Source organism: Tachyglossus aculeatus, chromosome 24 (genome assembly GCF_015852505.1).
Source record: "Tachyglossus aculeatus isolate mTacAcu1 chromosome 24, mTacAcu1.pri, whole genome shotgun sequence".
Lineage (NCBI taxonomy): Eukaryota > Metazoa > Chordata > Mammalia > Monotremata > Tachyglossidae > Tachyglossus > Tachyglossus aculeatus.
Genome location: NC_052089.1, coordinates 11,282,707 through 11,309,290, shown reverse-complemented (window position 1 = coordinate 11,309,290; position 26,584 = coordinate 11,282,707). Strand labels below are relative to the sequence as shown.

At 42.9% G+C, this 26,584-nt stretch overlaps 1 protein-coding gene across 1 annotated transcript in view; it reads right to left on the bottom strand.

The window, feature by feature from the left end:
- Nucleotides 1–26,584, bottom strand: part of LOC119945126 (ABI family member 3 binding protein) — a 235,481-nt gene that overhangs the window by 27,174 nt on the left and 181,723 nt on the right. Inside the window, exons 37-45 of the mRNA XM_038766152.1 lie at nucleotides 23,821–23,895; nucleotides 23,559–23,603; nucleotides 23,069–23,140; nucleotides 20,921–20,980; nucleotides 20,010–20,057; nucleotides 19,436–19,507; nucleotides 17,973–18,050; nucleotides 13,586–13,651; nucleotides 1,959–2,051 (exon numbers count right to left, since the gene is read on the bottom strand). Coding sequence (XP_038622080.1) covers nucleotides 1,959–2,051; nucleotides 13,586–13,651; nucleotides 17,973–18,050; nucleotides 19,436–19,507; nucleotides 20,010–20,057; nucleotides 20,921–20,980; nucleotides 23,069–23,140; nucleotides 23,559–23,603; nucleotides 23,821–23,895 — 609 coding nt within the window. The remainder of the gene's footprint in view (nucleotides 1–1,958; nucleotides 2,052–13,585; nucleotides 13,652–17,972; nucleotides 18,051–19,435; nucleotides 19,508–20,009; nucleotides 20,058–20,920; nucleotides 20,981–23,068; nucleotides 23,141–23,558; nucleotides 23,604–23,820; nucleotides 23,896–26,584) is intronic.

The following is a 26,584-nucleotide window of genomic DNA, read 5'->3' as shown; positions in this document are numbered from 1 at the left end:
TTGAATATAATTCAATTCAATACTACCGAGACTTTGAGCCCCATGCGAGTATCTGTGTTCTAGATACCTCCGCGCTCAGTACAGAGCTTGACACATAATAAACGCTTTACAACTACCATGATGATTATTATTCTCTGTGCCTCAGTTACCTCATCTGTAAAATGGGGATTAAGACTGTGAGCCCCCAGGGGGACAACCTGATCACCCTGTAACCTCCCCAGTGCTTAGAACAGTGCTTTGCACATAGTAAGCACTTAATAAATACCATTATTATTATTATTATTATTATCATTATTATTATTAGGATATCACATCTTCAGCCTCAAAGCCAGCCACAGGACTGGTTAAGACCCTCCAGGCTGCCGGGTTCCCTGATAATTCCCCCTTCTCCCAGGGCAGAGAAGAGTAAATATCCATTTAGTGGAAGTCAAGGGATGCCAACCTCCTTTTGGCCTCCCAGCTCGGTAAAAGCGGATCCATTCACAAACCAGTCGTGCGGTGCAGTCGACAAAAACACAGCCAATTACAGTGTCTCTATATGTTGCCAACTTGTACTTCCCAAGCGCTTAGTACAGTGCTCTGCACACAGTAAGCGCTCAATAAATATGATTGATTGATTGATTCAGGCCTTTATCACTGTTGGATTACGGGACTCTTAAAACTAGCTTCCACAGTGAGCACTCGGTTGGCAGAGTTTGAAAAATGGGGTATAAATGAAAAATCCTGGGAGCGCCAAGAATCACAAGGGGGCTAACCATGTCTCCAGGCTCAAATAAACACATCTTATAGCAACCTTTCTAATTTCTGGGCGGGGCAGCAATAGTCAAAGGTACACTGTGATGTATTGGACAACCTCATAAATTCAGAACCTGGGAAAACCAGTTAATATCCAGAAAAAGTAGGTATTTCGCAGATTCATGTGAGTAAGGCAGTGAGGAAGCAGCATGGCAAGGTATCCCAGACTAAATGTTCGCTTTCAGCTGCACATATGCTAAGCAGAGTGGTATTCTGCTTTAAGGTTCCAGGAGACAGACCAGGGACTACACGCTTTTATTATTATTATTCCTGTGGTGTTTGTTATGTGCCACGTCCTGTCCTAAGCACTGGGGTAGATAAAAGACAATCAGGTTGGATGCGATTCCTGTTCCGCATAGGGCTCCGGTCTAAGTAGGAAGGGGAACGGGTATTTAATCCCTAATTTACAGTTGAGGAAACTGAGGCACAGAGAAGTTAAGTGACTCGCTCAAGGTCACCCAGCAAGAAATTAGCAGAGCCAGGTGTAGAACCCCTGTCCTCTGACCCCCAGGCCTGTGCTCTTTCCTCTAGGCCAGGCAGTGTCCTTTCCATGCTATGTTCTAGATACCCCCTCATTTGATACTAAAATCATCCCACAGTGGAAAAAACAGCCATGCCTAGCTAGTTGATTCCTCACACACTGATCTGAAAAGAATTGCTAAACCATCTCTCCGTAGAAGGTCCCCAGTGGCCTGGTACATTCGCTGTCAAACAGCTGAGCGACTTTCAGTGCTTGGGATACCGCTATCTCCCCCACCCCCAGGGCAAAAAAAACCATATTTTCCTTGTGTAATCACACAATTTCAGAAGAAATGTTGCATCCTTTCCCCTCAATACACCCCAGACAACTACTGTCCCCACCTTTAAAGCATTATTAAGGTCACATCTCCTCTGATTAAGCCCTCTCTTCCCCAGCTGCGTCTTCCATGCACTTGGATCCGTGACCATTGGGTATTTGATATTCACCCCACGCCCGGCCCCACAGCACTTGGTGCAAATATCTTTAAATTTTATATTCTAAATTATTTATTTACATTAATGTCTGTCTCCCTCGCTAGACTGTTAGCTCGTTACAGGCAGGGAACCTGCCTGCTAATTTTGTTGTATTCTACTCTCCCAAGTGCTTAGTACAGTGCTCAATAAATACCACTGATTGATCTTACCCAGTTTCTTTTCAGGGTCAGGAGAGTCCAAAGTAGTGTTTTTGCTGCCACTAGATGGTTTGCCGAAGTCAACGGGCACTGGTTGTTTGTCACCTACAAATGAAGAGAGCGGGATGAAATCAAATCAAATGAAATGAGTTAAGAGATTACTGTCTGCAAAGCACTGTGCTAAATGTTGGAGTAAGTACATTAACTGCAGAGTTCTTGCTGTGTGCAGAGCCCTGTACTAAGTGCTTGGGAGAGCACAATGTTAATAATATAACAGACACATTCCTTGCTCACAGTGAGCTTACAGTCTAGAGGGGGAGACGGACATTACTATAAATTACAGATGTGTGCATGAGTGATTTGGGGCCGGGAGGGGGGTGAATAAAGGGAGAAAGTCAGGGTGACGCAGAAGGGATTTGAAGTTAAGGAAAAGAGGGCTTAGTCAGGGAGTCAATCAGGTCAGACACATTCCCTGTCCCGTAAGTGGCTTGGTGCCTCCTGACTCTCTTGACCTGAAAAGAAACTGGGTAAAATCAATCAATGGTATTTATTGAGCACTTGCTGGGTGCAGAGCACTGTACTAAGCACTTGGGAGAGTAGAATACAACAAAATTAGCAGGCAGGTTCCCTGCCCATAACAAGCTAATGGTCTAGCGAGGGAGACAGACATTGATATAAATACATAATTAGAATACAACAAAATTAGCAGGCAGGTTCCCTGCCCATAACAAGCTAATAGTCTAGCGAGGGAGACAGAGATTGATATAAATACATAATTTAGAATATATAATTTAATTAATCAATCATATTTATTGAGCGCTTACTGTGTGCAGAGCACTGTACTAAGCGCTTGGGAAGTACAAGTCGGCAACAGAGACAGTCCCTACCCAACAGTGGGCTCACAGTCTAAAAGGGGGAGACAGAGAACAAAACCAAACATACTAACAAAATAAAATAAATAGAATAGATATGTACAAGTAAAATAAATAAATAGAGTAATAAATATGCACAAACAATTTAAAGATATTTGCACCAGTGTAAGGCGGGAGAATGGATATTGACTCCCCATTTTTTGGATGAGGAAATTGAGGCATAGAGACTTGCCCAAGGCCACACAGCCAGCAGGTATCAGAGCCGGGATTAGAACCCAGGTCCTGTGACACCAAGGCCCACGTTCTTTCCATTGCACCGTCCTGCTTCATCTTTTTAAAGAAAAAAAAAACCCAGAACCCACTCTCCCTCCCACCCTCCCCAAACCCCATGCTTGGACGAACATGACCTGGGTGTTCACTGCCGTAATTTACTAAATGGCCCTTCCCTGGACATTTCCTTCTTTCATTTAAATTTCCCACAAGCCTTTCACTTGTAACGCCTGCACCCCTTTCCAGCCCACAACTGCTCTCCAGCGCTCAGTACAGTGCTAGACACATAGTAAGCACTCTTAAACACCTATAATTCATTCAATCGTATTTACTGAGCGCTTACTGTGTGCAGAGCTCTGGACTAAGCGCTGAACAGCATATATTGGATGCATAGTGAAGAATCCTTGGCATCCTACAGGCAAGAAACTCTGTTGAAAAATGTTTAGGGGCAAAAACCTCACAGAGAGTGAATGAAATGACTCCCGACAGCCAACCTATTCTGAAGCCTAGACAATCATTTCGTCGCTAGATGAAATTAAAGAAAAAGGTACCATCGTAGCAGAAGAGGCTACAGCAGGTTTTCACGCTGACAACTTCGTTCTCAATCAATCGACCGAGCGCTTCCCGTGTGCAGAGCACTGGACTAAGCATTTGGGAGAGCACAGTACCTTAGAGCCCACAAGGAGGTTACAGACTAGAAGTACAGACAGACATTAAAATAAATTACAGACTGAGCTGTATGCAAGTCCTGGGGTGAATAAGTGCTTAAGGGAGTGGACTGAAGTTCAGAGAACCCGCTGAAGAGAAGGCTAAGACTGGAAAATGAGGGACCCTGTGCTTTAAGCCTCATTTGTCCCCTCTTAAGCATTTTGTACATTGCTTCGCACGCAGTAAGCTCTCAAAAAGTACCGTTGATTGAGTGGAGAGTCCCTGGCAGAGGTGTCTAGTGAAATTCATTTGCACACAAAAAAAGAACTTTATGCAACAAAACTAAATAGGGAAAGGTCATTATGACCCGCCTACCGGTTAATAAGATCATAATCTTCAATAAATCCAGAAGTTAATGGTTCTTTTGTCCACTGGCTGGTTGCTGAAGAATCACACCACCGAAAGTTCTGTCTGCCAACAATCTTGAAAGAAAAGCCTTTCCATTTTCATTTATTTAGCCAAGGGAAAGCACAGGTCAGTGCAGTGCCTTGGCTGCAGCTATCAGTCTCACAGCTCAAATGCTAACTGGATTGTTTCTCTATTGCTTGAATTCACAGGTGCTCTGTCAAATTACAGAACTTTTAGACTGTGAGCCCACTGTTGGGTAGGGACTGTCTCTATATGTTGCCAACTTGTACTTCCCAAGTGCTTAGTACAGTGCTCTGCACACAGTAAGCACTCAATAAGTACGATTGATTGATTAACTGTGGGACTGGAAGGGGCCTCAGAGGTTATCCGGTCCCTTCCCTTGCTTCAATCAATGGTATTTATTGAGATTTACTGCGTGCAGAGCACTGTACTGAGCACTTGGGAGAGTACAACAGAGTTGATAGGCACGTTCCCTGCCCACAATGAATTTAAAGTCTAGAGACGAGCTTAAAGTCTCCAAGCATCTCTTGCCTCTGGAATAACCCAAGTGTGACCCTCCAATGGATTGCAACTCCTTGGATCTTGACCTCTCCCAAGCTGAAGATGGCAATCGATCAGGCAAAACAAGCTGGGGACTTACAAAGGAAATAATAATAATAATATTAACAATAATAATTGTGGTATTTGTTAAGTGCTTACTTTGTTTAGTATTGTTTAAGCACTGGAGTAGCTACAAGCTAATCAGATTGGACACAGTCCGTGTCCCATATGGGGCTCACAGTCTTCATCCTCGTTTTACAGATGAAGTAACTGAGGCCCAGAGAAGTTAAGTGACTTGCCCAAGGTCACCCAGCAGACGTGTGGCAGAGCAGGGATTAGAACCCAAGTCTTCTGGCTCCCAAGCCTGTGCTATATCCACTGGGCCACTCTAGGAAGGGGATGTCATCTCTGCTCTCAAGCACCAAAAAACAAATCTAAACCAGGTAACAGAATACACACATATTCGTGCAGGTATTGATGCTGATCTTATTCAGACAAAATTCCAGGCTTTAAAACCTCATTCTTTATGGTATTTGTCAAGCACTTACTATGTGCCAGACACTGTACTAAACCCTGGGGTAGATACAAGTTATTCTGGTTGGACACAGTCCATCTCCCAGATGAGGCTCACAGCCTTAATCCCCATTCCACAGATGAGGGAACTGAGACCCCGAGAAGTTTGGTCCCTACCCGACAATGGGCTCACAGATGGCTGGGCAGAGCTCAACGGAAGAAAACCTCCAAATGGGGGGAGGTTTTTAGAGGCCAGGGAGAAACCAGGAGTTGGCTTCTCCATGAGGGGTCAGTTGTACATCTATCTCCATTCTTCAATTTCGTGCCTAAAGCAAAGTGTCGGACGACAGAAGCGTCACAGGTTCATTCATTCATTCAATTGTATTTATTGAGCGCTTACTGTGTGCAGAGTGCTTGGGAAGTACAAGTTGGCAACATATGAACACGTCTAGAAGGGGACACGTCTTCAAAGGCATCTCGGGATCAAGAAGCAGTGGTATTCAGCAGGGGCCCCTGACTGCCCGCTACCACCAGCACTTTAACCCTTGGCACAAGAATCAGCAGTGAAAGCAGCCAGGAGACTGTATGTCCCGCCACCACCGAATCCGCCGCTGATCCTCGAAAAACACATTCCGCACTTCAGCATCTGGGCTGCGGTCCTGCCAAAGTCCTCAGCGGGGGCGGGAGGTGTGTGTTAGTGAATCTTGGCTCCCTCCTATCGGAGTCTAGCAAGGAAGGAAGGCCGCAGCGTGGGCAGTCTCCATGTCAGCATATGATAGAAATGCCTCTCGACAGCCAAACTAAGCAACTCCCTCTTTAAAGGACCAAAAGGGAAAGAGGGAGGGTGGATACACACACACACACACACACACACACACACAGATTCAGGATGAGGGAAATGGAGAGGGAGACAAAGAAAGGGAGTGAGATAGGGAGAAAGGAGGAGATGGGGAGAGGGAGACTGGAAGAGCCGGAATGAGAATATTATTCATTCATTCATTCAATCGTATTTATTGAGCGCTTACTGTGTGCAGAGTACTGTACTAAGCGCTTGGGAAGTACAGGTCAGCAACATATAGAGACGGTCCCTACCCAACAGCGGGCTTACAGTCTAGAAGGGGGAGACAGACAACAAAACAAAACATATTAACAAAATAAAATAAATAGAATATGTACAAATAAAATAGAGTAATAAATATGTACAAACATTTGAGAATATCTGAGAGATTGTTTAATGCCCAGGAGGTTCCTATTCTGTACATGGTATATTTCTTATGGTTCTAATATCAGCTAGGGGATTCTAAGCTTTAGAACCATATGAATTTTCCCCATCTGCCAAGGACTATCTACTTTACATGACACATGCTGGGGAAATAGAAAGGAACTGTTTCTCTCCCGTAAGAGTCGAACAGGAAGGGGCTAGGGAGGATGCAACATCTGGTGATCTTCCCAAATGACCCTGAGAAATAAGAGCAATGGGAAAGTTCCTGCTGCAAATCCTGGCCAAGAAACAGGGTGGCTGCGGAAAGATGGGATCTTGCAACGGCAAGATGACGGCTCATTTTGGGGAGGGAATGTGTCTACCAACTCTGTTGTACTGGACTCTCCCAAACTCTTAGACAATGGCTCTGCATGAAGTAAGCACTCAGTAAGTACCATTGATTGATTGATGGCTTCTTAGCCTAGCATGGTTATCACTTACAGAAATCCAGTGGTTGGTGGTAAAATGCACCATTCATTCATTCAATAGTATTTATTATAATAACAGCATTTATTAAGCACTTACTATGTGCAAAGCACTGTTCTAAGTGCTGGATAATAACAATAATGATGATATTTGTTAAGCCCTTACTATATGTGAGGCACTGTTCTAAGCGCTGTGGGGGGGTACAAGGTGATCAGGCTGTCACATTTTTAGTCCCCATTTTACAGATGAGGTAACTGAGGCACAGAGAAGTTAAGTGGCTTGCCTAAGGTCACACAGCAGACAAGTGGCAGAGCCAGGATTAGAACCCACGACCTCTGGCTCCCAAGCCCGTGCTCTTTCCACTAAACCACGCTGCTACTCTCCCACTTAGCATAGTGCTCAAAGCTCAGTGCCAGATGGGATTGTCACTGAATCATTATCCTTTTTGGGACAGGATAATTGCATCCTCTGTCCCAAAGACCTTTATTTCCAAATTTCACCTAAGTTTTTAATGATATGGAATCACTTTAATCCAATTAATCAGTGGTATTTATGGGCACTTATTGTGTGCAGAGCATTATACTAAGCACTTGGGAGAGTGCAGTTCAACAGAGTTGGTAAACACGTTCTCTGCCCAGCAGAAATTTATGGTCTAGAGGGGGAGGTAGATATTTAAGTTACGGATATGTACAAAAAGTGCTGTGGGACTGAGGGTGGGGTAAATATCAAGTGATTAAAGGATACAGTACAAGTACATAGGCAAAGTCTAGACTGTGAGCCCATTTTTGGGTCGGGACCGTCTCCATATGTTGCCAACTTGTACTTCCCAAGTGCTTAGTACAGTGCTCTGCACACAGTAAGCGCTCAATAAATACGACTGAATGAATGATAGGGGAAATGAGGGCTTAGTTGGGAAAGGCCTCTTGGGGGTGAAATGATTTCAAAAAGCCTTTGAAAGCGGGGAGAGTAGTGGTCTGCTGGATATCCAGCTCTTAGAACAGTGCTTTGCACATAGTGAGCGCTTAATAAATGCCATCATTATTATATGAAAAGCGAAGGAGTTTCAGGCCGGAGGGAGGATGAGGACAAGGGGTCCTTGGTGAGATAGATGAGACTGAGGTCCAGTGAGTAAGTTGGCATTTAAGGAGCGAAGAGTATGAGCTGGATTGTAGCAGGAAATTAGTAAGGTAGGAGTCAGCGGGGTGGGGCGAGCTGATTGAGTGCTTTTAAGCTCATGGTAAAGAGTTTCTGTTCGATGAGCAACCGCCGGAGATTTTCAAGAAGTGAGGAGACCGGGACTGAACTTTTTTTAGAAGCATGATCTGGGCAGCAGAGTGAAGTAAGCACTGGACTGAGGAGAGACAGGAATTCAACCTTCTTAAACTTGGTTTGGATTCCTCTATACAGGGAAAAATTTAATAAGTCAGGTTTCCTTATTGCCTTTCTTTTACTCCTCAAAGTCCTGAAAGAGGATGATCATTTTAGCATTCCTGTTATGTGCCTTATTTTTCTAAAAATCATACCGACAGTGATCAGAATCATTTTCCCTCCCTTCTGTGTCACCTTGACTCACTCCCTTCACTCACCGCTACCCCCCTTCGCCCCACAGCACTTATACATATATGCATATATCTATAATTCTGTTTACGTATATTGGTGCCTGTTTGCTTGTTTTGTTGTCTGTCTTCCACCCTCTAGACTGTAAGCCCATTTGTGGGCAGGGATTGTCTGTCTTTATTGCTGTATTGTACTTTCCAAGTGTTTAGTACAGTGCTCTGCACAGAGTAGGTGCTCAAAAAATACAACTGAATGGTGAATGAACTATAACCAGCTTCAGGGGGAAACAGCCCACCCAGTCAAATGCTGCTGAAGACCCCCTAGAAGAAGACCCTGATTTATAACCACATCTGTTGTATAATAATAATAATAATGATGATGGTATTTGTTAAGCGCTTACCATGTGCAAAGCCCTGTTCTAAGTGCTAGGGGGATATAAGGTGATCAGGTTGTCCCACGTGGGGCTCATAGTCTTAATCCCCATTTTACAGATGAGGTAACTGAGGCACAGAGAAGTGAAGTGACTTGCCCAAAGTCACACAGCTGGCAATTGGCGGAGCCGGATTTGAACCCATGACCTCTGACTCCAAAGCCCAGGCTGTTTCTGCTGAGCCACGCTGCTTGAGGCTGTGGTTATAGGCCTAATTACAAGTACTAAAGTACAAGTACTGTATATATGTATATATGTTTGTACATATTTATTACTCTACTTTATTTATTTTACTTGTACATATCTATTCTATTTATTTTATTTTGTTAATATGTTTGGTTTTGTTCTCTGTCTCCCCCTTCTAGACTGTGAGCCCGCTGTTGGGTAGGGACTGTCTCTATATGTTGCCAACTTGTACTTCCCAAGCGCTTAGTACAGTGCTCTGCACACAGTAAGCACTCAATAAATACGATTGATGATGATGATGATGATGATGATTACTAAACAAAACTGATTGAATCTCATAATCTGACAGTAAGGTGTTTTAACAACCCTTCATTGTCTTGGCTCTCGGGTTACTTTTACACCAGAGCATCTAGGCAAACTGAAATCAGAAAAGATGGCCAAAGACCACTGCAGCGGCAGAAAAGCTGAGGTCTGAATTTTGCGCTGATTTTGTAGTCCCCCTGACCCAAATGAACTCCGATCCAAAAACCTTTCAGAAATTCATTAATTTTCCAAGTGTGTTTACATTCCTTACTCTCTCGAAGGGAACACTGTCTTGGGGCCTGGATTTGAAAATACCCTGGGGAAGAAGTCCCTCTTGAATTTTCTCTAGCTTGAACAAACACACCGATCCAGCAGGCCACAGAGACCACACTGGCACGTGGACGCCCTCACCCCAATCCCACCCCAGTCACTGAACATGGGCCTGCATAAATGTCAAGGCAAAGTGGAGGGAGGGGGTATCATTCTTCAGTGGTTCCTGGCAATCTGGATGTCTCAGGATCCAGTCAATTTTGTTTCAAACCCCTTTAAAATCCTGGCAATCCCGCAAAGCTGGAAATGAATCCTGTGCCCTTTCGTGAGGCTGAAGAATTGAGCAGACTGGTAAACTTTAATGAACTCGGGGAATGTTTTGGAGCTCATGAAAGAGCATTAGAAATGCCTTTAGGTTGGCTTTTCTTCAAGTTCCCATCAAATTGGCCTAATGATCCACTTGATAATCTGGGTACTTCCCTGGCTTAATGGCAAGAGCCCACGCCTGGGAATCAGAGGACCTGGGTTCTAATCCCAGCTCTGCCACTTGACTGCTGTGTGACCTTGGTTAAATCTCTGTGCCTCAGTTTCTTCACCTGTAAAACTGGGATTCAATAACTATTCTCCCTCCTCCTTAGACTGAGAATCCCAAGTGGCATAGAGATTGTGTCCTCCCTGGTTATTCTGTATCTACTCATTCATTCATTCAATCGTATTTATTGAGTGCTTACTGTGTGCAGAGCCCTGTCCTAAGCGCTTGGGAAGTAATCCAGGGCTTGGCACAGAGTAAGTGCTTAACAAGTACTACAGTTATTATTGCTACACAAGTAATCTGCAAAGTTGAGGCAGACATTGGGTTCATTTTAATTTCAAAGTCAACTGAAGTTAAGGTAAAAATGTTCGTTTGTGGGGGCTCGAGTTACCAGAATAATCGTCTCAATTCTCCATTTCACTTTCCTCTGCAGAATTGCTTTTAATGGGGAAAGGGGAAGTAACTGACAAAGAGCAGGGCTTCTGCAGCTAAACCCTGTAGACCAAATTATTTGTGTTAGTATTCATTTTGCCTGATGGCTTAGGGTAGGCTACTGTTCTCTTTCTCTTCAGGGCCCTTTGGAAATCTCATCTCCTCCTGGAGGCCTTCCCTGATAAATCTCTCACCTCCCTTTAACCAACACTACTACATCACCCAAGTATTTGGGCAACCCACACTTCCCCAACCAGCTATTTGCCCTAGTCTACACACCTTTACTGCTTACTCCTACCTGCAATTTGTTTTAGTGCCCGTCTCCCCTGTTAGATTGGAAGCTCCTAGAGGGCAAGTAATGAGTCTACTAACTCTACTGTACTCTCCCAAGTGCTTCGTACAGCGCTCTGCCCATAGTAAGCACTCAATAAATACTACTGATTGATTCACTTATAGTTCCTCCCATTAGAGAGTGAGCTCTTTGGAGGCAGGCACTTTAACTTGTACTTCTGCTGTAATTCTCAATATTTAGTGCTGCTGCTGAAAGTGTTGGAAATCACTGAAGGGTCATTATATTAGGGATGACCCCCTTGCCTGGAACTCTGTTTCTTCTGAATGGCCTAGTCAGAGTGTCTACTTTAAGGAAGCCTTTAAGAAAGGCCTGCAGAGGTTTTTCTCCAACATCATTTGTCCATAACCATTGGCAGGAAATTTGAGTAATACAAGTAGAAGCAGTGTTTCCTCATGGATACAGCATGGGCCAAGGAATCGGAAGAACATGGGTTCTAATCCTGACTCCGCCACTGGACTGCTGGGTGACTCTGGGCACTTCTCTGGGCCTCAATTACCTCAACCGTAAAATGGAGATTAAGACTGAGCCCCATGTGGGACAGGGACTCAGTGCTACCCAATTTGCTCGCATCCACCCCAGCACTTAGTTCAGTTCCTGGAACATCTAGAACACAATTATTATTATTATTGCTAATAATAATAATAAAAGGTTATTTTAAGTTTTCGGTATTTCACTCATCCACTCCAGGCTTTTCCAATGACAGGATCATAAAGATGTTGGGTTCAGAGTCTGATGATTTTCAATGCACTTTGAGCATTTCAGTCATCTAGACTGTAAGCTCAATGTGGGCAGGGGACATTTCTACCAACTCTGTTATGTTGTACTCTCCCAAGCGCTTAGTACAGTGTTCTGAACACAGTAAACGCTCGCTAAATATGATCGATGATGGATACTTTCATTTGCTGATCTCCGATGAGCGTGACAATCTTCAGCTGTGGCCGTACCTCGGCCCACAGTAATCTGGCCTCTCCCTCCCTGACATGCCATATCTGGGCAGTGACAATTTAAAGACCCAAGGACAGACACATTAATTCCCCTGGGCTCAGCCCAGACAGTGGGAACAGGCCCAGAAATGGCTTCTTACTACTGTCTGCAGCAGTCAGCCTGTTTCTGTGGGGACTCCCGTATGATTTAGTCCTGCCAGATCTTAAAATTGTCCAGTTGCAGCTTCAGAAAGGAAGGGGAAAAGCAGTTCAGGTGTTTTTTTGGTATAAATGGTTGGACAAGAAAAACCAAGCTCCCTGGAAAATTGGAAGCCAATTTAAGGAACATAAGACCAGAGCCAAACGTGAAAACCTCAAAACTGATTGTAAAAATCTTCAGTCTTGACAGTTAAAACAGAGAATTAGAGGCTCTGAAACAGCGCAGTATTTTGAAATAATGAGTCACTTGTTACTGAAAGACAGACTTTGGGGCAATTTGACAAGGGACAAAAAAGAAATATTAATTTTTAGAGGATAACAGGTGACGTGACTTAATGGCATTTAATCATTTAGCTCCTGAGATTCTAACCCCTCCACAGACTCTTGCACTTCCTTTGGTAAATTAAGTTCAAATTTTTTGGTCATTTGCATTTTTTATGCATCTGAGATAGTTTGGACCTTCCACTGCTTGTGTTTATTGTTTCTTTTTAGATTTGTGCATTTTTATTTGTCCTGTTTCTTCCATTAGATTGTAAGTTCCTTGAAAGTAGGAGTTATTTGGTATCTCTTGTTATTGCTCATGGCACCTAGGTCAGTACAGTCCCTATCAGGCACGAGATTGTCAACGAGTTCATTGAAATATGACGTATTAGGAGTCACACACTGGCTGAAAATCTGTGACCAGAAAAAGCATTATACCCACGAAGAGCTGAATCACTTGTTTGATGTGCCTCTTGCAACACACCATTGAGAATACCCTTTATCTGCTGCTACTCTGAAACCATCCATGACCCCTTACGATCACGCAACAGAAGCAAAGCAAAAAGCCCTTATAGAATCATAGCACGGGGTGACCATCTAGACGGCTTAATGAAATCTTTCATGCAACTAGCATGATGCACAGAGAAAGTCACTGAATTCAGACTGCACAGTGCCAATTTACAGTCACATCTATTCCACTTATTTGGAGCATCGAGTCCTTTTCAGGTTCAAAATGAGACAAACTGGGCAGAATATCACGAGATTGCAGATTCCTCAACTCATGCAAGGGGACTGAAGGGAAATCTACTCTCAGAAGGCACAGAGCAGGCCAGGGAACTGCTTCAAGTGCCAAGCCTTGCTGCCCCTTGAAAAAAATGTTTAATCAATTTGGGGTAGCTAAAACTAGACACTGCTATTACTGGTATTCGAATTCTAAATGGTTTTGATTATGTGACTATATTTATGATCACTGTGCAGGGGGCCAATAATGAATCCTATACATTTAAATCAAGGACCAGTTAGAAACTTGCTATTTTAAAGGCTAGACCTGATATAAACGGGAAAGCACAATACCTCAAAAAGGCAACAACCAACTAGCTTTGCAGCCAAGGGGGAAGGCTGTTTTAGATTCTTTGTGGACGCCAATCCCAGGATATAGAAACCCACAACCACCGTTTAAAATACCAATGCAATTAGAACAAGGAAATCACTTACCAGGTCTGACCTGTGGCTTATCTGGTAGCCTGGGTCTCCCTGGGGGTGAAAGTGTTTTACGTGGTGCTGAAACAAAGAAAATTTCAGATTTACTAGCTGATATTTCTGGTAACCAATTAATAGGACCCTGTCTTGTTTTCAATGGTACTTTTTAAGTGCTTAGTTTGTGTCAGACACTGTGCTAAGTTCTGGGGTAGATACAAGCTAATCAGGTTGGACACAGTCCATGTCCCACATGGCGCTCTCAGTCTTCATCCCTATTTTACAGATAAGGAAATTGAGGCTCAGAGAAGTTAAATGACTTCTCCAAGGTCACACAGCAGACAAGTGGCAGAACAGGGATTAGAATTCAGGGCCTTCTGATTTCTCGGCCTGTGCTCTATCCACTAAGCCACGCTGCTTCTCTAAATGGATGCATTGATCCCACATGGAAGTGGAACTCCAGTTTCTGAAGTTTCCAATGTAGGCAATAGAGACCCAGACTGAAGCTGTACCTTGCTTTAGGGTGGTGAATCAAATCAGCCCTAGAGCACACATGCTTAAACATGTTCAGACATGCTTTACACAGTACAACAGATTAACTCTCAAAAGACACAAGTGCACTTCAGCTTGGCCAGAAAGACTGTCTTGTGAAGTTTAATAGCAATAGTGAGAAAAAGATTCCAATTTTTGTTGGTATCATTTAAAGGGGAGGACTAAATTCCAGCTGTAGAAAATAGAAGGTCAAAAATGAAAAGGCAGAAATTTGGATCACAATTTTGAGTTGTTCAAAAATGAGAGTTTTTGGCCTCTAAATGTTTTAGGCATTCAGGTGTAACAGTTTCTGCCTTTCTGTGACTAAGTTAGAGCATAACCCTCCTCCACTGCCATTAAAAAAAAAAGCAATCAGGATTAAGGTCAGATGATAATAAAGAAATCCAATAAAGACAGTAGAAATGAAAATGGAGAAAATCTCATCCCCAGGATTTTGCTCTACCCTAGTGGATCTGGGTTCTAATCCCAAGTCTGCCCCTTGTCTGCTGTGTGATTTTAGGTAAATGGCTTAACTTCTCTGTGTCTGAGTTACCTCATCTGCAAAATAGGGATGGAGACTGTTAGCCCTGTGTGGGACAGGGACTGTGTCTGACCTGATTACTCTGTATCTACCCCAGCGCTTACTACAGTGACTGGCACTTAGTAAGTGCTTAACAAAAACCACAATCATTATCATTATTATTATTACAAAAATCTAAACACTTTTCTAAAATTTTGACACCATTAAATCAGTGTTATTACCCACATCAGATTTCTTGGGGTTAACGTGATTTGACAATCAGAAAACCTTCAAGGATTTACTAAGAAAGGAAAAAAAAAAAGAGGGAAAAAAAAAAGGAAAGAGTGCCTGCATTTGCCAAGCACCAATGTGGTTTACAGGATTAATCCTTAATCCCCTCTGCACCCCACAGGGTAAATGGAAAAATAGCTCCCTGCTCATGTGGGATTTAACCAAGTGAGCAGCAAAACTAGAATTTACAGCTCTGGTCTCTGTTTTGTTCCAAAATCATTAGGCCAGAAGCCCTCTTTATAAGCAAGTCTTTTCCTTTGTATTAAGAAATTGCATTCTGGCCACAGTTAATTGCACTTAGGGTTGGAAAAGTCCAAATTTCAGGGAAAATCCAAGGCTCTTAAAGCTCTAATGAGCTCAAATTCTTGTTAAAATCCATTGTCTCGCCTGGTTCTTTGGCAGACAACCTCATCGGCATAATGCACCTAAACGACCAAACCTGAGTTTAAAATAGTTAATCCTCAGTAAATGCTGTTTGTCCATTTTGTGCATGTACTTTCCAAAACAGCGAATGCCTCGAGCTGAATTTATACTGTGTGGAAAACTATTTCTTGCTATATTTTCTTAAAGTTACCTGCCATCAATTTTGAGAATGGCCTGGCGAAGCCTGGAAATAATGTTTCTTGCCACCTGAGAACTAGACCGCATCATTTGAATGACTTTGTTCACTTTAGAGTGTAGCTATCTATATACACACCCATAAAATCAGCAATGCATATCGTCTACTACTAAAAAATGTACCTGCAAAATGAGTTAAAATGTGAACCATGCCTTGACATTTCCAATATAAAGATTAGGTTTCGCAGCGTTTTGCCAGACTACAGTCCGAAAACATCAGCCCGGGTTTATTGAAATTCTCTGCAGAGCTAAGGTCTCAACCTTCCTTAATGTGGTAAATCAAAGACACCGTGTACCAATTTTGTGGAAAATTAATTCTCAGAGGATGGAAATGTCCCTCCATTGATGTGCAATCCAGTTCCTCTGTTTTCCCTTAAAATGTGGTGGAATTCCTTTAAATTGAACAGATTTTCCTCCTATAAAGTTTTCCACTGACCTCGGTCAAAGTTCTGCTCCTTCACCTCCATGCAGCCTCTTGGCAAGGAGCATTGGGGGAGGACAACAGTGCCTGACTCATGGCATCACCACTGGGCTTTTCTCAGCTATGAGCTGAAAAATGCAGCATGCCCTCGTGGAAACCGAGGCTCAGGGGAATCAGCAAATGAGTTCTCGAGCCTTCGTTGGACCTCCCGTGGTTCAGAGTTCATGGATTCAGAGGCACCCATGACGGAGTCTTGAAAATAAAATCAGCGAGGAGTACTGTCTTGACCAGAGGTCTGTGCCAGAATATATATGTGCGTGTGTGTGTGTGTGTGTGTGTGTTAGTTAAGGGTTTTTGGGAAAATAAGCCCTCATTCTCCATGGCAACAATGGATACCTGGAAATCAGTAGCCTGTGGGGCAGAGAAACTTACTTTGCTATCGAAATGAAGGTGAGAAAAGATTTAAAAGGGAACCGTGTTTCTGTGGAATTCTTGAACATTTTCAGCCCTTTGTTTGCATTTTCAATCACTCTTTATTCTACTGGGGCCAGAGAATCACAGGGAGCAACCTGAATAGATCAAGCACGGGTGTGTTGCTCGACAAAACTGAGTCATATTTCCACCATCTCATCTCACAGTCCCAATGTATCAATTCAGTTCAAGCCAAGGTATCTCATTGCCTGCTGCTAGACCATAAGCTCGTTCCCTTCAAGACTGTATGCTTGTTGTGAGCAGGGAACATGTCTACCAACTCTGTTGAATTCTACCCTCCCAAGCGCTTAGTGCAGTGCTCTGCACACAGGAAGTACTCAATTAACACCACTGATGATGAGGATGATAATGATTATGGAGGTCCTCAACGCTATGACTCTCTCAAGATGCTCTTAATCCCACCTAGATTTAAAGGGGAGAAGCAGCGTAGCACAGTGGCAAGAGTTTAGGAGTCAGAGGAGGTGGGTTCTAATCCTGGCTCCTCTACTTCTCTGCTGTGTGACCTTGGGCAAGCCACTTCGCTTCTCTGTGCCTCAGTGACCTCATCTGTAAAATGAGGATTAAGACTGTGAGCCCCATTTGGGACAACTTGAGCTACCCCAGCGTTTAGAATAGTGCTTGACACATAGTAAGCACTTAGATACCATTATTATTATTATTATTATAACAAAACACAATTGATGTGGAAACATTTTCACCTCACATGAGGCGAATGTCTGGAGTTTAATTTTGTTCCACCAATATAGATTTCCTTGAAAACCAGACAGGATGGAAAAGAAAGGACAGGCCACGCAGGCCAAAGCAGTTGACCTGACATACCCAAGTGCATCTGGAGATGTGGAACTGGAGAAGTTACAACATTGTACCTTTTAGACTGTGAGCCCACTGTTGGGTAGGGCCTGTCTCTATATGTTGCCAACTTGTATTTCCCAAGCGCTTAGTACAGTGCTCTGCACACAGTAAGCGCTCAATAAATACGATTGATTGATTGATTGATTGTACCTGGGTCAGAGAGCAGCAGCAGAGCCATAAACATGTTTCCTGCCCTTAAGGAGCCCACAATTTAACGAAGGACACAGAAGAACTGTTTTTGTTTTTTAAAAAACGCCTTAGGCCAACTAGAAGAATGTAACTAGAAGGTTAAAGGACAGTGGACTGAAACAAAGAAAATATCCTTTGGATAAAAGTTCATCCTTTCAATCCACTCTCTTGAAATTCCTTATAAAGAAATGTGCATATGTGCAAGTTTAGCATCTTCACTCGCTCCAAATAGATCATAACCCAGAGACTGAACTGAATTAATGGAAGATTAATCTCCTCAGCATCGTGGGGAATTGCAATTTGATTTGATCTGCAACTGATTTGAATGGTTAGATTTGGAGTGGATTCAGTTAGTGAATTCAGTGGCCAGAATCATCTGCCACTGGAAAAGAATGAACTCTTGATTAGTAAGATGGTCTTCTGGAGAAGAAAACTGTTTCCGGCCAAAAATATTAAAGAAGAGACTCTCTGGTGTGAAAAATTCATATTACCTTGAGTAGACTTTGTCCGATAAAGAGTGCGAGGTGTCTTAGTAGTTACTGGCTCTCGGGTGGTTTGGGTGGTTTCTGCTGGAGAAAAAACACATGTTCTGAGAGCGCTAAATCGATTTTTTAATGTTTCCTTACACTAGAGCTGTCAAAGGAATTTTCATTCTAAGTTTTGCGTGATGTTTCTCAAATGTGTGGCTGAGGAGAGCACAGGTGTGGTCAGAATCCGTCAGTGGCTAGCATGTGTCCCGTCCTGCTGCTCCCCAAACTATCAGGGCACAGAAGGGAAGATGATCCTTTCCCCAGAGGAAAAAAAAACTCCTTTTCCGGCTTGCTGCTACCTTGGGGGAAGAGTTGGATTCATTATTGACACTGTAATGTCCCTGTCACTGTCCTGCCTGCATCAGATCTGGCTACGACTCAGAAGTTATGTTGCCGACTTATACTTCCCAAGCGCTTAGTATATTGCTCTGCACACAGTAAGCGCTCAATAAATACGATTGAATGAATGAAGTACATCCTGTATATCGTCATTTCCTGTGGCTTCTAGGAGTTCCATTGTTCCAGGAAATAGTCACCTATCTTAGCCATGAATCTTACCTCTGCTTCAATAGCTGCTTAAGTTTTCAATCTCCGTGAGGATAATTCAAATCTCCCACTAGTTTTACTGACCTCAGCTTTATTAATTTCTCAATCCTTTATTAATTCCCAACTTTCGTGATCAGGTGGCCTCTAGAATAGTCGTACTATGATACTTTTTTTGTAAATTAGGAATTTTTCCCTCAAAAATCATATTCTATCCTCTTGCTCGTAATGTTTTTAACGTTATTCTTATTTCTTGTTCATAAAATACATATCAAACTTCAGTCTGTTTTCCCACCTCTGCCTTCCTTGTAGATCTTTTTGCCTGGTGGCAATCAGTCAGTATTTACTGAGTGCTTAAGGAGTGCAGAGCACTGTACTAAGCACTTGGCAGAGAACAATAGAGCTAGTAGACACGATCCCCCTTTGAGGAAGTTTACTGCCTAGTTTTCTTACATTAGTTATAAAGCAGACATGAAAGAAGTGTGAAGTAGCTCTTTTACATCACGAACAAAATGGCAACTGTCATTCTACAAGGCGTAATTCTACAAGTCTGCTGTATGACCTTGGGCAAGTCACTTTTACTTCTCTGTGCCTTAGTTACCACATCTGTAAAATGGGGATAAAGACTGTGAGCTCCATGTGGGACAGGGACCATGTCTAACAAACTTGGCTTGTATCTACTCTAGCACTTAGTGCAGTGCCTGGAACATAGAAAGGGCTTCAGAAATACCATTTTTTAAAAAAATCATTATTCAGTCCTGGTTCTGACAGAGTCCTGGAGGGTGAGTTATGATGGTTCTCACTGAGTGAAGAGATTCTTTCTGTTCTTCATCACCCTACACCTCCTGTCCAGACTGACCTGTTGAAAAGAAGACTTTTACCTTGAGTAGTTGAAGACACGTCTTGGCTTGAAGTTTTAGGTCTACGGGGAATAACTTGGGTCCCGACAGGAGCTAAAAGAAAGAATTGGGGCTTACAAATTGGTTCCTGTTCCAGAATTTTGAATCCAGCCCTAGGCTAATTGCACGAAAAATGGTCATGGGCCTGCGATGGAAAGGAAAATCTTTAGAAGAATCATGGAGACTAAGGTGAAGCATGCATGAGATTTTCAAGCAAAATGTGGTGCCAAACCCAACGAATCTGGATGACACAAAGCAGGAAGTGGAATCCTCAAAATTTAATGACAGTTGAAAATGGTGATGGATCCAGTATGGACATGCTTCGACCTAAGCCAGCTTTGCTGTTCACTCACACCGATCCTTCTCTTTGGGAAAAAAAGCAAATAAGTGGATCAAAGTCTTCAATGGTGAAAGCCAGCTAGGACACTAGGAAACACACACTAGGAGGAGCGCAATGTAATGGGAAGAAATGACAATACAGGATGATTGCATGGAACTAAAGTACCTACAAAGAAATCCCACAGAAGAGAACTTCCCAATAAGGGAAAACCATTACCCGTGGTTGACTTTGGACGCTCCATTCTAAACGTGACAGGTTCCAGGACTACGCCAAAAATGAACCAAAACAACAAAAACACAACAAAACGAAGAAAAACAACAAACCAGCTGGTGAAAATATTGATGGGCAACTCAAGAGCATACCTTTCTTTCTAGATATTAGTTTATGCTTTATTACCAGAAAATATTTAAATATCACAGAAGGGTTGTTTTGCTAAGCCAAAGAGAGGGGTTTTTCGTTTTTTTTTTTTTAAAGTTCATTTCCGAGGACACGTAATGCTAATGAAAAATGATGCCGGCATTCCCAATCTCTGGAACAATGAAACTCTGAAACTCTGTAACTACCCAGAAGCAGTGGCCTAATGGAAAGAGCACAGGCCTGGGATTCAATGGACCTGGGTTCTAGCCCAGTTCTGTCACTTGCCTGCTGTATGATCTTGGGCAAGTCATGTAAATTCTCTGTGCCTCAGTTTCCTCATCTGTAAAACGGGGTGAAAGATCTGTTCTCTCTCCTACTTGGACTGTGAGCCCTATGTGGGGCAGGGACTATGTCCTACTGATTATCTTGTATCTACTCCAGTGCTCGGTGCAGTGCTTGGCACATAGTAAATGCTGAGCAAATGTCACATTTACTATTCACAAGCTCTCAGGTGAAAGAGGGAAGGATCCCAGAAAGACATCCGGGGAATACAATCCATAGTGCATAGTACAGTGCTCTGCACACAGTAAGCGCTCAATAAATACGACTGATTGATTGATTGATAAAAAGGAAATGTAGCCACTGATATTTTATATATGCAAACTTTTGAAATACAAGCCTTTCTCCAACAAAAACATCCAGATCTTATCCAATAATGACTCTGAAAGAACCCTTCTCACTACCTTGCAAAACAATAATAATGTATTTACCAGGTTTAGTCTGAGAAACAGCTGGGCTTGGTTTATGTGGAATGTGGCCATCTTTAGGAACTGAAAGAAAAAGCCCAGATTATAAAACCTTGTGTTCTGCTTCACACCTGACTCCCGACAACCAGCAGACATAACGGTTCTCAACTGGGAAATGGAGAAGAAGGAGATTTTCACTTTTGTCACGGTTCAGCCAAGCTCCGCGGCATGAAGGCTGGGATGTTCTTTAACGGAAAGAACATGGCTTTAGGAAGTCTTTGGTTGCAAGCACAGTGGCAGGGGCTCAAGTTCATTTTAAAACTCACTCGAGACAAAGAAGGAGTTATGGCAAATGTGATTTTTAAGAGGATGGTTTGACATCCAGTGCTTTCTGTGAAGACTGATCTTTTGTGTTCAACTGAAGTGTTTATCTACTTTTCATTATGCTCTGGGGCCCACTGACACTGATCTACAGGATTCAGGAGAAGGAGAAACTACAGAGTAAAGACAACGATCTGCGAAGGAAATGGATCCAGCAGGCGAACATCTTCAGTGCCAAAATGAGAAAGATTTAAAAAAGAGGCTTGATGGGGAAAAAAGCTTATGCACTGTGCATAGGAAAGTAGTGAGGTCTAGTGGATAGACCACGGGCCTGAGAGTCAGAAGGATCTGAATTCTGATCCCAGGTCTTCCATTTGCCCGCTGTGTGACCTTGGGCAAGTCACTTAACCTCTCTGGGCCTCAGTTACCTCATCTGTAAAATGGGGATTAAGAATGTGAGACCCCATTTAAGACATGGACTGCGTCCAACCTGATTACCTTCTTTCTACCCCAGCGCTTAGTACAGTGCCTGAGCATATAGTAAGCACTTTATGCCATAGAAAAAAAGAAAAACTGGATTTATATATATATCATATATATAAATATGATATCATATATCATATATGGCAGTTTTCATATACAGCCTGCTCTTTCTCCTTCCTTCCCAGTCCTCCTCTCCAAGAGAGAGAAAGAGAAAGCCAGGCTGCTGGAGGTAGTGTGATCCCCTAGAATCACACGAAACAATGAAAATGGTCCTCGGAGATTAAAAACTCCTGAAGGGCAGGGAATCATGTCTCCTATTTCTATCACTTGCTCCCAAGGACTTAAAACAGTGCTCTGCCCACAGTTCATATTCCGCATAGTGCTCCTTACACAGTAGTTGTCCAATAATTACTAGTGATGATGACGACGAAGGAAATGGTCTGACTCCAGTGTGGCTTTTCAATGGAGAAATGAGCTATGGGTAGCCCATATTTTTATCAATCACCAGCTGGTGGATGATTTACAAATTACAACTGACTTTTATCTGAGCCAGTATCCTCTGAGTTTAGAGAATAGTTGTGGAACGTTTAGTACCTGAATCGCCACCTTACATGATGGATGAGATTCATTTTAGACTAAAGACATCGGGTCCAAGGACCTGTGCACAATTATATGTTCTGGAGCTGGTCTGTGCAGCACCAGTTCATATTCTCTCTCCCCCAGGAAAACCCAGCTCTGCCACATGTCTGCTGTATGACCTTGGGGAAGTCATTTCACTTTTCTGGGCCTCAGTTCCCTCATCAGCAAAATGAGGATTCAATACCTGTTCTCCCTCCTACTTAGACTGTGAGCCCCTGATTATCTTTTATCTGCCCAGCGCTTGGTACATTGCTGGGCACATAGTCAGCACTTAACAAATAACACAATTATTATTCTCTCTCAGTCTCTAACCTTTGCTTCCTAACAATTGTCCAAAACATTCACCAGGTGAATAGCATGCATATCCCTTATAAAGAAATGCAGTAAACACAAACTGGCCTGAAATCTTCATTCCTATTCCTGAGAGAAACAAAGTTCAAGAGTCTTGCAGAACAGGAGTCCAAGTTTTGCCATTCAGTGAAAACGAATCATCTCCATGGTGAGAGCTTTTGGGGGCACAGTTTTTCTTTCCTCTCGAAGAAGAAACGGGCCCTAAATTTTGAACAGGGCTTGATCCGGAAAGCTGAACACTGAGCCGGATTTTCCCGATGGAAATACAACTCCTGGGAGGATGGAAGGCACTTAAAGAAGTCACACAAATCCCCCAAAGCATAAACTTGGCCTAAGGGATCTGTTTTCCAGACTGGAGAAATGCAATAGTATACTTGCCATTAGTAATGTGAGGTACATCAGGACTCAGGTCTGACTTAGGTTGAGAAGGAACACTTTTCTCTTCAGGAGCTGGAAAACAAGACCTCGGTTATGTTCCGTGGAGTGCAAACCCAACACAGTGTACTACACAGCCACAGCAGCCTGAGGCCTAAAAGAAGACAAACCTTTGTTACCTTTCTAATGGCTACTATTCATGCAGAGGAATACCACAGCCCAGAACTGTTAATGAACATAATGGTGATAAAGCTAGGAAGGCCACAAAGAAGTTTAAAGATACAGCCTGAACCTCCTTCACTGGTTCTGTTATTCATGCTTGATTCCCATTGCAAGAGCGAGTGATAAAAGTGCCTGCGAAGAAAAAAGCTGGGAATTGTCAGTGCCAATAAACATGAAATCAGAGGGTAAGATGTGATGATGCAAATGATCAGGCTGAGGCAGAGGTGTATTTAACCTGGATTTCTGAAATGAAAATGGAAAGCATTGTTACCCATTGTCGTGGTCCTTGAGGGTTCAGTTTTGACGACTTTCTGGGCTGCAAAAAAAACCAATTTAAAAAAATGCAGCAGGCCCTGTAGCGAATTGGTTGTCTGCTGTCTCTTTCCCCATGGTTAGTTCAAGTTCAGGAAGCTAAGCGTGAAACGCTACCTCTTGAAAGACATTGTTAATAGTTGCTAGCTACAGGCCTCTGCTACCCAGGAGAGTTGGGCAGATAGATGTTCTTGGTGTGAAAGAGAAAATGATGCATTTACCAGGTGTGGTCTGTGACACTTCTGAGCGCGGTGACAACTTTGGTTTGGAAGAGACCCATCGCGATTCTTTGGAAACTAAAAGAAAGACCCAGGGTTATAAGGTGTTTGGGAGTCTGTATTTGATCTGATGCCCCAATATCCCAGCCCGAAATGGGCAGAAGAAAATATTTGGATCTGTTGGCATGGGCTTTAGATAGATAATCTACTTATGTAGAAAAGCTTTTCTAAAATCCCTCCTCACCCAAAAGCATTCCTTGATTCATTCCCAGTACTCTAAATTCATCCATTCAGTCGTATTTACTGAGCACTTACTGTGTGCAGAGCACTAGATTGTATAAACCCATTAACCATGTCTAACGCTTATGCATTTTTTACTGGTATTTATTAAGTGCTTACTCTGTGCTGGATATTGTACTAAGTGCTGGTGTAGATATAAGCCAGTCAGGTTGATTACAGTCCATCTCCCTTGTGGGGCTCACAGAGAGGTAAGAGACACAGAGAAGTTAAATGACTTGCCCAAGGTCACACAGCAGATGAGTGGCGGAGCCAGAATTAGAAACCAGCTCCTTCTGACGCCCAGGCCTGTGCTCTTTCCATTAGATAATGTTGCTTCTTACTACACAAACATTTATATACATCTCAGCCCTTTCATATCTAATTGCATTCAATTTAAGATTCCACTGTTTATTCTGTTTATTTGGACCATGTTTTTTGTTCAATTTTTTTAAGTCTGTCTCCCCCATCAGCTGACAAGGAGTGCTCAGAACAGTACATTGCACCCAATATAGTACACTATACTACTTGCACTATTATTAACAATTACTACTATTCTCGCTGCCACTACTATTGCTACTCAATGAAGGCCACGATCTGGGCTGGAAGTCGATCACATGGAATCTCCCAGCTGAGAGGATGTCTACCCTGCCGGACCTTCAGAGTGGAGTTATTGGCAGATAGATCAGTTGTGTTTCAACAAGGAGGTTCCTTCATTTAAGCCAGGCAAGTTTAACTTCCAAAGCCATCTGCCCTCACTCTTCCTTTGTTGTCTCCAGACTAGAGAGAGGGGTAACACCAAAGGGTTGAGATTCCCAGAGACTAAGACCTATCGGTTGTAGATGATGGGGGGAACACGATCCCAAATAGACCGTGAGCCCCTTGTGGGACAGGGACTGCATCTCTCTGTGTCTACCCCAGTGCTTAGAATAGGGCTTGACACATAATAAAAACTTGACACATCCCATTATTACCACAGGGAGAAATGAAAACCAAAGCTAAGCAGGTAAAATCATGCCCAAATCACAAAAGAATAAGAATTCTGAAGGAGTGACCTAATTTTGCTCTCTTCTAAGTTTCTCAATTTCTAGCTATTCAACGTGAACTGTGAAATAGATTTGTTTTAATCTGCCCAGAACTGTTTTCTTCCTTCTAAACAAATGAGGAAGGAAGTCTTCTTTGAATCCTCCTTTTGAATGACTTTCTGAACTGGAGAACTTTTACCTCTTCGAAGTGGACAGCCTTAATTCCAATTGTGAGATTTACACAGTTGTTGACAATGACCTTTGGGTAAATGAGCGGCTCATTCAGTTTTGATGGAGAGTATTAACATTAAAGGCTGAAGTTTGCCACGGTTACATAAACACTTGCATTTCGCATTATGGGTACCTGCAAATACACCTTCAGGGCTGTGGATACCTTTCAAAGTTTACATTTTGAAAGAGAAAACTGGGATGAGAACAATCACAGGCCAGATGTGCACATGCAAAGTGAATTGGAAGTCTAACATGTATCTAGTCTCGTTGATTTACGTGGACAACCCCAAATCCTCTTTGACACCTATTTTCTCTGGATTAGGTGTCCACGTGGAATCCAAAAAAAATTTCCCCTTCTGTTCTGTGCAGTGTAGAAGTAGCCAAACCTTTCTTTGGAAAAATGGGATAGGGGAGAGAGGTACTAACACTTTGCCCCATTTCTTAAAGCAAAGCAGCGAGGCCTTATGGACAGAGGTCTAGGAATCAGAAAGACATGGGTTCTAATCCTGGCTCTGCCACTTGGCTGTTATGTCACCTTGGGCAAGTCACTTAACTTGTCTGTGCTTCAGTCCCTCCCCCAAATGGAAAATGGGGAGTAAGAGTGTGATTTTAAGAGTGTGATCCCCATGTGGGACATGGACATAGACTGGGTTCCTGATGGACTTATGTCTACTCCAGTGCTTAGAACAGTGCCTGGCGCACTTAGGAAATACAATAAAAAAATTAGTTGAATGTAGATTTGCTGCAACAAATGACAAAGGAGGAGATCCCCTTTTGGATCTGCGACAACTGGGTCTCCATAAATCATTCAGTGGCATCAGGTGGGGCTCCCAAGCTTGGAAATCTTTTGGGAAGACAAAAGTTTTCCACAGGAGAGGCTCCCCATGGGAGGTTGAAGCTCAGGGGAGTGGAGCCCATTATCAGAAGCTCTATTGTTCAGTTTGGCAGTCACTGCTGTATTTTAAAGCCAGAAATTGCGGCCCCTCCATTAACCTGGCTTCATTTAGCCCAGTGAATCAACTCAAGATGGATTTTTGGAAGTTTGAACGGTAATTTATTGGCAGCCGTGAATCTCATTAGGAGAATAATGTCAATTTAGTACTGAATGAGTTTTTCGGAGGCAATTTAATGATGGAAAATAAAAGGCAGGTCCCTGATTCAGTGCTCTCATTTTTCAAGAAAGGAAAACAGAGAAGGAGGAGCTGTGTGCCAATAAATCTTCCCTGCTGCTGCCT